Raw genomic sequence first — 12,502 nt, forward strand, 5'->3', positions numbered from 1 at the left:
TCGTGTGCAGTAAATCTTTTCATCTTTATAATAAGGATATGGTATATGGTAATATCCTTAATTAGAAGGATATGTAAATTATTTCTGAGACAGCAATGGAAACTTCTAGACAATGAATGAGAAATAGCTGATATACTGATTGAGTATTTTATTCAAGTGTTTAAGTTTCAATTACTAGAAGTGCTCAAGATTAATAATCCCCCAGGGCCTTTGTATCTTGGTATCTCATTAATTACTAATTGCACTGAAGGAAACTAGAGATGTTATTCAGAAGCCATTGAAGCAACTTGCAGACTAGGAAATTGCCCTGTATTCCTTATTGATAAGACGGTTGACCTAAGTATTTATAGACCAATAATTCTGACTTCTGTTACATTGAAGGTTATGGAAACAATTATATGAACTTAACCAGAAAATCACATATATGAAAATAATATTCTAGGGAACAGCCAATAAGAATTGGCTAGGTCTCACCTGACCACCCTGTTGGAGCTCTCTAAACAAACAGCAACAGTCATGCAGACACATGGAGCATGTGGCATGGTGTATTTATATGTATTTGTATGTTCAAAAGGATTTTGATAATGTTCCTCATGAAATATTAATTCTCAAATTTCAGGCGACAGGCTTTAAAGAAACTTGAGTGCCTGGGGTGTTCAGACTAGGGTATTGGAATTCGTGGAGTACCACAATGATCTGTACTAGGATGCCTGCTCTTAATTAGTAGAATAATTAAAAAGTAATTAATAGAATTATAAAGGTATGTAATAGAATTATACAAGTATTTAATGTAGTTAAGAAATTGCTAAAGTTAGCAGATTATACAACAATAGGAGGATTAGGAAAACTGTTAAAGTAGCAAAATTAATTAAAAAGAATTACTGTAGATAGGATTTGAAACTTGGCAAAGACCTTACAGATTACATTTAATTTAGACAAGTGCAAGGTATAATATAAATATATAAATAAATATAAAATGGGAATACTGATCTAAATCTAGTGGCTACTTATGAAAAAGACAATGTTTGTTGACATATTTTTTCATTTTATAGACAGTATGGGAAATCAATATAAAAGAAAATAAAGTTAAGATATATCGTCAAAGGTGTTGTGTTAAAATCAAGGCATGTTATGTTAAATGGTATAATGTTTAAGTAAGGAAGCATTTACAATATTACATAAATTTTGGTCACCATGGTTCAAAAAAAGATATTGCTGTTCTGGAATCAGTCCAGAAACAGATGTGTTCCAGGGCTTATAGAAATATCTTACACTCACAGGCTGGAAGAACTTAATTCATTTAGCCTTGAATGGAGAAAACAACCTTTTCTTGAACAGAAAAGGGAGATGGTTAATGTATTCAAAATCTTCAAAGGCTATGACCAAGCCCACACAGCAGACCTTTTAGAATGATAAGTAATGTAATGAAAATAGAGGTTTTGTGTCTGTGTTAACAGGCCCTGCCAAGCTTTAAATCAAATGAGAGGTTTGTTCCATCAATCAATCAAAAATTACAATCCTAGCTGCTGCTCAGCCTGTGGGTCTGAGGTTTGCAGTCAGAGAACAAATCTGTATTCCTTTGGTGTAATGCTCAGGATTTGGGAACACCTTAATAACTTGATTTCTTTGTGAACCGATAGCTTACCAGGATTGGGGTTGTCCTGCAGAGCCACCACAAACTTGGACCGGTTCCTCAGGCCTTCGAGGAAGGTGACGACGAGGTCTCGGATGTCTTCTGCATTGTTGGAGGTGAAGGTGTACTCATCTCCCTTGATGGTGGCGAGAGTGAAGCTTTGTCCTTGTAACTTGCCTCCTCTGTCATTGAAAGTTAGTAAACATGAGAAAAAAGCCATTTCAGTGCTCGCACTGTTTATTGCCTTCCCACATTTCATTAGGAATTATTGCTACAGATGCACATTAGCAACAGATGACCAGTTTTAAGACTTATACTGCTGATGTTCTCAGTTTCAACTAAGGGCTTGCCAATGAACTGTACACTGGAAAACAAGTGAAGTTTTTTCTGTAAAACATAATTCTTAGCACAGCAAACCATTACGATAAATAAATCTGTTCTCTTCAATGTGCACTGCACTAGTAGTCTGAATATATTTCTCCTCTGATGGACAGTGAGAAACTAGACCCGTAAGGTCAACGAATCAATCAGACAGATGTACCTGCTGCTGGAGACCGCTGTGATTTCAGGAAAGGAGAGTTCCAGGAGGACTTGCTCTTGTTCATCAACAAAATAAACCCCCGTCCAGTTCACGGCCACAATCACATCATTCTTTGGCAGACTGGGGCCTATTTAATGAAGCAACAAAATCTCTCAAAAATGAATTGCAGAATTAAGCATTTCAGAAACTAAATTGATGACAGTTGTAAAACCTGAAGATTAAATAAACAGATGACTCATCTTTTTAAAAAGGCAAAGATATTAATCTGTGATGAGCCAGGTCAGCAGCAGTAACAACTAAAGTTTGTGAAATGCGTGATGACAAGTTAACAAGTAAGGATGGCACACACAACTTTAGCACACCAGGACAATGTAAAGTATTCTATCAAACCTTCCCATTTTAGGCAGTGGGAAGAAACTGAAGTACCCTGAGAACACCTACCCAAACATGGAGAACAGACTTTACCAACCCTTTACCCACAGTCTCTCTCTGTATAGGGTAAACCAGCATCTTGAAGCTGTGACACAGTAGTGCCACCAAGCCTCCCTCCTCTAATCCATTAAAATATCTTAATCTTAAAATCTCAAAAAGTGATACACCAACCTGAAAATTTAAAGGCTTCATAAAATCGTGAGAAAAGTAAAGGCCACTTGAATCGAGCAAAATCTACCACTTCCTCCTTGACCTTCTGGGGGTCCATTCTTTTCTGGGTGTAAATTCCCTGCAGAACGAAAGGGTTACAAAAACTCCACAGAACTTCTCACTTTTCCAAAAGCAATAACCGCATGGAAGGTTTAGTTGATATGCAGCTGCATTGCACGAGTGCAGTAGTTCTTTAATCTATTAACAAGTGATCAACGGACGATGAGGATGAAAAGACACATTGAAAATAACACAGTGACTTTCAATGCTTTCAATTTTACTTTGCTTAAATTATATTCTAGCCCACCTGAATGAGGTGAATGAGGACAGTCTTGAAACTCATTAACTAGCACAGGGTTCATACCACTTACAAATTACGCAAATTACATGGAGCTTTTAGAAAGCTGAAAACCAATTTAAAAATGATAAAAAATAGAAAATAGATGTGGAAATAGAAAATAGAAATAGAAAAAATGGAATGAACTCAGCTAGAGCAAAAACCTGAAGATACAGAGATTACTCAGAACTGACTAAGAACTAGGGTATTTGGGGAACCAGGGCCAAAAAGTGCAGAAAAAGGTCCAACAATCAAAGAGATCAATTACTGGCATCAATTATCTCAGGTGATTAAAGGCCCAACCAAAAATGAAACTGCAGACACAGTGGTATTTTAAGATCTGGATTGAGAGCCACTGCACTGAATTCCCAATGCCAATGTCTTTTTTAAGGATGTCCTTTGGGTGCACGTTTTTACCTTTTTATGTGCTGCCATGATGAATTGTGCCCACTTCTCCACAGTCTTGGAGGAGCTGATCTCTCGGTCAGGGATATAGGAAGGGATTAAGCTGAGCAGTCGTTCCAGGAGCACATCTGAGCCATAGTCCACATAGTACTGCTGGGAGGCCAGCTCTGCCAGGTCTTCTTCCTGAGCAAGGATGCAGAAGGCAGCGAAATCATGAAAGAGACTTGCAGGTTTAACACCAACACTTTCCAGTGTCTCACATGGACATTTACTGCAAAAAAGTGATTCAGTGAACAGAACGTTTATAAACCGAATATTATCTTTTTTTGTCATGCAAGGCGTCCTATGAGTATTCAACCCAGCTTCCATTTTATAATCTGATGCTCCAACTTCTGGCCTGAAGTTCAGAATCAGAACTCACCCGGTCACAGCGGTACTCCCCGAATTTCACGCCCCTGACAATCTGCTGGTAGATGAGGTTGGTGGCCACGTTGTCCTCACTGGGGCTGTGCCAGGGCGTGAAGATCTCCTTACGGAAGAAGAGCCTCCAAGGCGCATTGCGCTCTTGGGCTCCCTGCTCCTTGGCGTACTGTTCGCACTGGGACACTGCGTCCATCACGTGGTCATTCCCGCTGCCCAGAGAAGACACCTACAGGGGGAAGACAGCCATAGCAGAGTGGAGATAAGGTCCTCCCGGGCTCAGCAATTACTCTGCACGATCTGCTCATCGAAATGGATTGCCCTACCTACATGGATAGCAGTGCACATTTCTGTGATGCCAATTGCTCACTAGGATACGGTACGTTGTCATCAAAACCAACTCACAACATGAAGTTAAAGAATGCAGATAAGTTCTAAATGGAAAAAAAAAGTATTTTCAGGCTGGGGGCCCACAACAATAAAGCTGTAAGAAAAATGACAAGAATTTACTTCTGCTCATTTACAAAGGAATAAGAATCCTGGTCATAGCCCTCTGATGCAAGACGTAATATACCGATCCAAAGTGTGAAAGAATTACAGGCCTTAAAAGCCCAGGCTACATTAATCCCCAGGCAAAGCATTCAACAGTTACCTTATCAAATAAGGCAATGTAGAGGGAGAAGCCAAAGCGGTCCTTCAGGTTGATCTTATCTGCGAGAGCATTGCAGAGCTCTTTGGCGGTTGTGGCTGAGTCCGTCAGCAGAGTCTTAGTTGTGCCATCCATGAATGTTACAGGCAGCATGATGGGCTTCTTTGACTTTGTAGCCTGGGACAAAAGGAGCAAAGTTATTTGCTTATAGCTAGAGATTATAAATGGATTTGGTAACCAATGTTTCAAATTAGAATTATGTCCACTGAGTCTCAGGTTGATCTTTTCTCATGATACACCTGCGTACTAATCCGGAAGATGCAACTCACACAAATGCCAAAACACATCTTCTTTGAGGTCTGGACAAAGAACGGTGGATGTAGAGAAAATTACGGTACCTGGAGCTCCAGCCAGGAGGGTGGCTGTGTTCTTGTCCCATTCACAAAGGTCCTCCTCAGCCTCTCCTCACAATACGGGGCATAGCCAGGTGGGCCGCCACTGATGAAGTTTCTTAAATACTGCAAGAGGAGATCAGGGGAGACCATGTGCTGGTGATCATGCACTTGGCAAACATTGATTTCAAGAAATAAAAAGGAGGAAGGCAGTTCAACCCAGGGGGAAACAGACTATACCACAGACATCATTTCTGAAAAGAGCAGGGCCAAAAACAAAGCCTTACTTTGACAAATTTCTCAGAGGGGGCAAAGCAGCCCACACAGAGGGACACGAGGATCCATCCTCGGGCGTGGCTGCTTTTCGAAGGGTTCTGAGTCAGCTGTTTGCAGATCTGACAGTAGATCTCATCTCTACCAACAGACAAGCATAAGCAAGCGATTTAAGATCCAGCAGATCCAACGAGGAAAGATATGATCAAGGCACTTGTGCACAGAGCAGTCTGTGTTGGGTCCTTCCTGGGGCTTAGAGCAGGAGGGACGGAGACAGACTTGCCTCAGGGCTGGCCGCAGGATACCATTGCCGATGATGAAGTGCAGCTTCTCCAGGTTGGAGGTGGGACGGTCCTCCAGCATGCTGTTGCCCTGTAGACTGTGCTCTCCATCGTTCAGCCTCTTCGTCACCTGAGGACACACATGGAACAGGTAACCAGGGCTTATGTGGGGAGAAGATCACTTCCCGCCTCCACCACCAATACCATACTCATATCACAAGGACGTAGCCTCTCATTTTAAACATCCGGCGGACTCAATGCCTGCTCTGGCTCTGCCTCTTTTAAAAAAAAGAGAAAAGTGCAAAGTTATAGACAAATGTCCATTTTGCCTTGTCTTTCTAGGACAATGGAAAAATTGTTGACACAAAGTTAGGATCTCTAGCTGCATTGTATCGGAGATGGATGGTTTTGTTCTGGGCATGAAAGTGTTACAGCAGACTTAAATTCTTCTGCTGCCATCCTTATAGATTTATCTAAGGCTTTTGATATTTTTGTGGATCACACTGTTCTTCAGAAAATGTTGTAATTTTTTTTTGCACGGTTTTAGAATGACTGTTCTTTTAAAGCTGTTTGTTTGTGAGATAGAGCTGCTCTTGGGGAATGTGATGTCATCTTACATTCTGCCTCAGAATTTACCACTGGTGCTCCCAGTCCCTCTCATTACTGTGATCTTTACCCTTCGATTGATCAGCCCAATCTACTAACTAGAAGAATACTTCATTGGTTTAAGTTAATTTATAGATCTCTAATTGGGAAAACACTTTCTTGTCTGTATAATTTAATGCAGTTCCCTCTGCCATCTTTCAAGACGTAGTGCTTTTATGACAATGAATCTCCTGAAAGCAACAACTGACTGGATTTAGTTGCCTACAACAATCATCGGAGTGAGCTGAAACTATTTTGTATGTGATAGTGATTTCAGCTGTATAATTGTAGATTGTCACTTGCCCTTGTTGACACTGCAACATCCTGTTATATTATGCCCTGATATGCTGTGTAATTTATTTTTATTGTTCTCTTTCAGTGCATTATTTTCTGCATGACAATGGTGTAATCCTACTGGCCAGGTTGTTTCTGCATATTTTAGAATTTGTTTGGAACTGATTTATCTGGTTAAATCAATTAGAATGATTAAATCATGGACTTATACATAAAAGACAGTACTTATCATATTAATTAGAAGTGAAAAACATGTTAATATGCATTATCAGAATACCTTTTTTTAGGTATGATTACAGATTTACAGATTATCTCCACTAAAACTGCCTTTTGTTCTCCAGCAAGATGAATACTCAACTGTAAAAATGACTTTTTGGGGTCTAATTTCAGTCAGGTCACACACATGCAGAAGCTGTGGTTTCCAAATCAAGTCTCACCTCCTCTGTTAACTTTGATTTTTTCTTAAGCGTGAGAGACACTAGCTTGTGGCGCACACTGTTCTTCTTGTGGCTGTCAATGTGAGTGTTCTGCAAACAAAAAATAAAGAATTCTATACAGAGCAAATCAGAAATTGTAAAAATCCATGAATATTTGAGCAATGCAGTTGAATTTAGGAATTTAGTTACTTTGTTGTGCAAAAATCCATGTGCACCAATGATTTAAGTGTTTTTGCATCCTTAGGTATAACAAACTTTGGGTATTTAAATATAATAAAAACATATAAAACGCTTTACACATTTTCAGATCCTGTAGATACAATGGATTTTATATTGCTTAACACACACATTGCTTTATCCAGTGATTTGCTGGATGCCAAGTTTCTGTAATAGCACCACATTTTCTCTGTAAGGTCACCAGATGTATAAAGCTTGATTAATATTCTCCAATACTATTTATTTAACATACAAGAGTGTTTCATAATGCCAGTACATGATAAACAGTGAACAGTCCATCTTGCAATGTTTGATAACACAGCTCCATACACTGCACTAGGTTTACTAAAGAGCATTTGTGTCACCTAAACTAGCACAAATCTAGTTGCTCAACTTCACAAACAGTATCTCATTATTGTCTGACATGGGAAAATGATGTCTTTCTGTGCTATCGCCCTGATCTCACTGACAGATGGGAGTTAATTTCTTGAAGTGAATAAGCAACTGTGTCCACAGCCCATTCTGCAGCTCCTTCCAGCTCCTCACCTCTCCTTCCCCCTGTAGGGCCTGCAGCTCCCTCTTGTAGGTCCTCTTCCCCAGGGTCTCGTAGATCTTGGTCATGACTGGGATCTTCTCGCTGCCATCGCTCATGGCTGTGTGATACTTCGGTTCAGGCAGATCTCCCATGAACCTCAGCACTGTGATCCACATGGCTAAGGCAGCCTGTAAACACGAAAACACTTCCTCTAGCCCCAGTCATCACTCTAGAAGAGGTAGACGTTGGACATCCTTAGCTCTAGGATTCTATGTTTAAACCAGATTCTGTGTTCAATGGCGAGCCCATAAAGATATTAGTCCATCCCCAACAACTTTCAGATTAGTGTTTTTAATCTATAGTATAAACTCAAAAGAATTAATAAGGACATTGAACAAGTAAACTGTCCGTAGAAATCACCTTCAGAGATGTTCAGAACAGGGTCTGAGCAGGGTCATTATTTTTGAAAATACAAACAGAACTGAGAATGTTCACTTAGTGAAACCAAGACCTACCAGCTGGTCTCCCTCGTCCTCATGGAAAAGAAGAGGCTGCTTGAGTGGGCGCCGGATGTAGGTTTGTGTAGTGGTGCCCTGGAAGTAAGTGGCGGCGAACTTGGCAAACTTGTACTCGGAGAGATCTTCCTGCTCCTCCTCCGGCAGGGGCAGCGCCTCATCCAGGTCCTCCTCCTCCAGCTCCTTCCGAGCCCGTTCCAGGTCCTGGCACACAAATACACACCGCCTCGCTGACACTCACAATAGGCAACTGCTTGGTAAACACAGATACTTCCTGTCTCCTTGAGGGACTAACTGTTTCATTTTATCTTGGTGTTTACGTTTGCATTGATAGATTTACTTTACGTCCCGGTAAATGCATTGCATTTCTTGACATCTCAGTCATTATTGAGCAGAGATTGAGTATAGTCATCTTTTTCATTATTGAAGGTAAATAGATCCCTCTTGAGCTGGGCTTAATTATAGGGTCTTAATTAAGACCTGTACACATGAGTGCGTGAAGTAAGACCAGATGCTTTGCTCGTTTTCTGGAGACTGGATGATCCTTGTTCATTTCCCAGTCATTCTTCATGTGTAAGCAAAGAGCGCTGATGTAAATTTAGAGCCGTTACAATCACATGTGCTTCCACCTGTGGGGAGGGGTCTCTGGTTGTGACTGCATTCTGGGCGTGTCTCATGATTACCTCAAATCCCGACGGCGCCTGTCCCTCCTGCCCTGGAAAGGAGTTGGTGGTGCCCAGGAAGCCGAACATCTTGTCCACCATTTCTGAGTCATTGACAGGCTCTTGTCGTGCCTTCTCCATCTGCTCTACCATCTCCTTCTTGCGTCTCGCCTCCTCCCGCTCCTTCTTCTCCCTCTCGGCGTCTTCGCGGGCCAGCTGAGCCAGACGCTCCTGCAACCCAGGCCAAGTGGGGCACTAGGTCATCAGCTATTCTCGTCTACACCCCGAGGTTCTTACACTCGGTTCTCATACTCAGATACTCAGATCAATCAAGAGGGCCAAGGGACATTGCTTAATTCACAGCAGGATGGGATTTAACAGCAGCAGAAAATGTAACCATTCTACCTGTATGAGGAAGTAGAATCAGTTGCGATATGCTATCAACAATATATCAACAATATCTCTAAAAAAATCAAATGTATACATGAAAAACCTGCTTTAGATTTTTAAATATTACATATTTTTTGAGACATTCGATGTAAAAAACAATCTAGTCTTTTCTAAGATCTTGGCTGATTTGGGTAAAAGATGAATCTGTTGTTTATATGAAGCAGGACAAAGGGTGGTGATGCAAGGGGTGTGCTCCCATCTATAGCTCCCCCATTTCCCCACCTGGTGTTTCTTCTCAGCCTCTGCCTTGGCCTTCTTGGCACTCATCTGGTTCCTCAGCTTCTCCTCTTCTGCCAGGCGCATCTTCTCAGCCTCCAAGCGCCGACGGTACTGACCACAAAGCCACAGGTTAAATTTTTTAGGGAATTCAAGTCTTCAACCTTTTAACTGAGCCTTTAACTTCCTATACAACTTTTTGTATGAAGAGGTAGGGTGTGAGGTACACATAAAGGTTAATTTCAGGCTGAAAAGTGACACCTCAAGAAGGCTTTATGCCTTTTCTTTCTGCTTTACACTGTGGAATCAACCTTGTTTCTTTTCCCACTCTAACTTCTGAATGCTAGCAACACCACACAGGTGACACTCGGAGAAGGCTTAAGAGCTTAAAAGTTGCATCCTTCTTTCTGCTTTTTAGGGAGAAATTACTTGTTCTTCTTTGTACAGTACATAGACTGTATAGAGTCATTCGCTCATATAAAGCTTAATGGAGCAGCAGTTGGAAGTACAGTAAGTATACAAGGTTTTCAGTAGTAATCACAGTATGTTGATTATCCTGTTCCCTTACAAGGACATTTGGTATGAATATATGTTTGAAAAAAATAAAATGAACAAGCATCAGAAAACCAATACTATAAATATACTATATACTGTAGTATAATATAAGGAATACTATACGTTTGGAAAAACCAAGGAACAATTAAATTCTCAGTGCCCCATTTTTACAAGAGGACGTATCTCTGCAGACAAATAGCTCTGTTGGCTGCGGTTGTGGTTTGCCAACTCACCTCTCCTTTAAGCCGCTTGTAGAGGCGCCGGGAGATCATGCCGCGGACGTAGGCCTGGATGGTGATGACAGCCCAGAGGCGGTGCCTGAAGGCCCGACGCACCAGGAAGCCGCGGCATCGGGCCTGGAAGCCCATGATGCGTTTCCTGGCCACATGATAGGTCTTATACAGCTTACGGGACCTGTAGAGCGCCTGAAGCCGCGAGAACCCGATGCGCATCTGGGAAAGAAACACGTACTTGGCAGAGGGCTCTCTCGTCGACAGGCCGAACAGAGACAAAACAAAACAACAAGCTGCAAAACAGAGCTGGCAGTTGGCTTGTGCTTGTCCCTCAGCGGGGCCTGCATCTGCAAGATGCTCATCTAGGGTACAAATGTATGGCTGGAAAACTTTGCTATTTCTTTTATACAAGGTCACCCATTTTAACACAACAGAACTTCCCTCATATACTAGTGCTCCCTTAACTGGCTATGTAATATTCCGCACAGATCTTATATGCTATAGTATTGTTTTATATACTGTATTTCTACTGCCTTTATGGGCACCAGCAAAACAATTTTAGACACCAATTTGGCTGGCTGTCAGACTGATATTAATGGTGTGTACATTTTTACCATATGCTGTTCATAATACAAATGGTTTCACATTAAATGGGAAAGAGGCCTTACTGCGCTGTAGTTCTTCCGACAGTGGTACCCTCTCCAGTGTTTTTGTATCAGCATCACCGACTTTCTGATTTTCAGGAAATTGGACCTATAAGAAAGTTTGACAACCACATTCACACACATTCAGGATCTGGGCTTACTGAACGCACAATGAAAGAGGCCATGTCAAGTACACACACTCTACATTACAGTTGGGGTTAGACTGGATTTTATCTGTAGGTTCAAACGCGCTCTTCTACAAGAAATCAAGTAGTGAAAACTGAGCTCTTCAATAAAATATACTTCCAGTTCATCTATCTGTGATGTGAACCTGCAAGGATTAAGCTCAGCAAGTTATGTGCTGTTTAAAACCAGAGCAGTACTTGAAAAGCTGAAAGTGTTAGGAGGGAGTTGCCAAATATAGCATGTCATAGAGTTCTCCCAGGCAGATAAGCTCCTGCTCTGTGGGCCTCACCTGTCTTTGAAGCCGCGGACAACCTTCTGGATGAGAATGACCTTATCGGTGATGGCCTTGTCCCGCTCAATCTCCAGCAGCATATCATGGTGATCCTGTGGAAACAGATTTGAGCTCAAATCAGTTAACATGCATTAGATACACATGACAGTAGGGTCTCAGGTTGTGCACGGTATTTCAATGTTTACTCAAAAACAACTGCATCACACCATAGATAATGTTGTTTTTATTTTCTTAGAAATCTTGAAATGTCAGCCATACCAAAATGTTGTGAAGTAATCCTTCTCATTGGTGACCAAGTGCCATCAGCAGAAATCTGTGTTTTTTGCTGTCGCTTTCAAAAGAGACTAGATTTTGTCATCTAGTACAGAAAGCTCCCCTCTACAGACACTTCCTGTGTGGAAGTGTTGAGTTTGCCCTCTTTACCTCTGAAGTAAAGCACTTCCTGCTTCCACAGCTGTGGCCTTCAGATAGTGACTCTGGGACTGGAAAAATATTTGGCACTTCAGAATGATGGACATGCTTTCCAAGAACTTTTGACCTACTGTAAGTCTGATGTTGCCTTCTCTATTTAATTATTTTTACCAGCCCTGGTTTTGATGTTTCTACGCCATTTGTACAATAAGATGATGTTTAACAACCTCATAAAAGTGTATGTGTTTTTATCAGTAATGCTAGTACATATTGTTAGACATGAAAGTACAAAAAGGTTTTTTTACAGTAACCATGATTTGATACCTTGTTTTCAAATATCTTAACTTTCAAATGTCATTGAAGCAGAACTTTTGCTTTGAGATGTTATATGTCATTATAAGTTAAAAGACTGTATATTTGCATACTCCTGAATAACAACAATGGGGATTTAGCGTTTTTAAGCTGCACGGTGAAAATATACTCCATATTTCACAAAGGACCTGTCAAGTGTCTAAAGACGGCTGAAGTAAAAATTAAATAAAAGGGTTGTCTGTGCACAAAACAATTATCAAATTAGTGTTGTACTTTTAAGGTCCAATGTACAGTAGATCGACAATCCTGAATCTTTAAATTTAGTG

At 41.0% G+C, this 12,502-nt stretch overlaps 1 protein-coding gene across 1 annotated transcript in view; it reads right to left on the minus strand.

The window, feature by feature from the left end:
* Positions 1-12,502, minus strand: part of LOC148658144 (unconventional myosin-VIIa) — a 47,835-nt gene that overhangs the window by 11,230 nt on the left and 24,103 nt on the right. Inside the window, exons 18-34 of the mRNA XM_088639153.1 lie at positions 11,451-11,545; positions 11,000-11,084; positions 10,332-10,550; positions 9,550-9,657; positions 8,899-9,108; positions 8,216-8,419; positions 7,712-7,888; positions 6,950-7,039; positions 5,576-5,703; positions 5,307-5,433; positions 5,026-5,145; positions 4,631-4,804; positions 3,980-4,207; positions 3,571-3,741; positions 2,778-2,895; positions 2,175-2,301; positions 1,646-1,815 (exon numbers count right to left, since the gene is read on the minus strand). Coding sequence (XP_088495279.1) covers positions 1,646-1,815; positions 2,175-2,301; positions 2,778-2,895; positions 3,571-3,741; positions 3,980-4,207; positions 4,631-4,804; positions 5,026-5,145; positions 5,307-5,433; positions 5,576-5,703; positions 6,950-7,039; positions 7,712-7,888; positions 8,216-8,419; positions 8,899-9,108; positions 9,550-9,657; positions 10,332-10,550; positions 11,000-11,084; positions 11,451-11,545 — 2,551 coding nt within the window. The remainder of the gene's footprint in view (positions 1-1,645; positions 1,816-2,174; positions 2,302-2,777; positions 2,896-3,570; positions 3,742-3,979; positions 4,208-4,630; positions 4,805-5,025; positions 5,146-5,306; positions 5,434-5,575; positions 5,704-6,949; positions 7,040-7,711; positions 7,889-8,215; positions 8,420-8,898; positions 9,109-9,549; positions 9,658-10,331; positions 10,551-10,999; positions 11,085-11,450; positions 11,546-12,502) is intronic.

This window comes from Lepisosteus platostomus, chromosome 7, assembly GCF_059453375.1.
Source record: "Lepisosteus platostomus isolate fLepPlt1 chromosome 7, fLepPlt1.hap1, whole genome shotgun sequence".
Taxonomy (NCBI): Eukaryota; Metazoa; Chordata; class Actinopteri; order Semionotiformes; family Lepisosteidae; genus Lepisosteus; species Lepisosteus platostomus.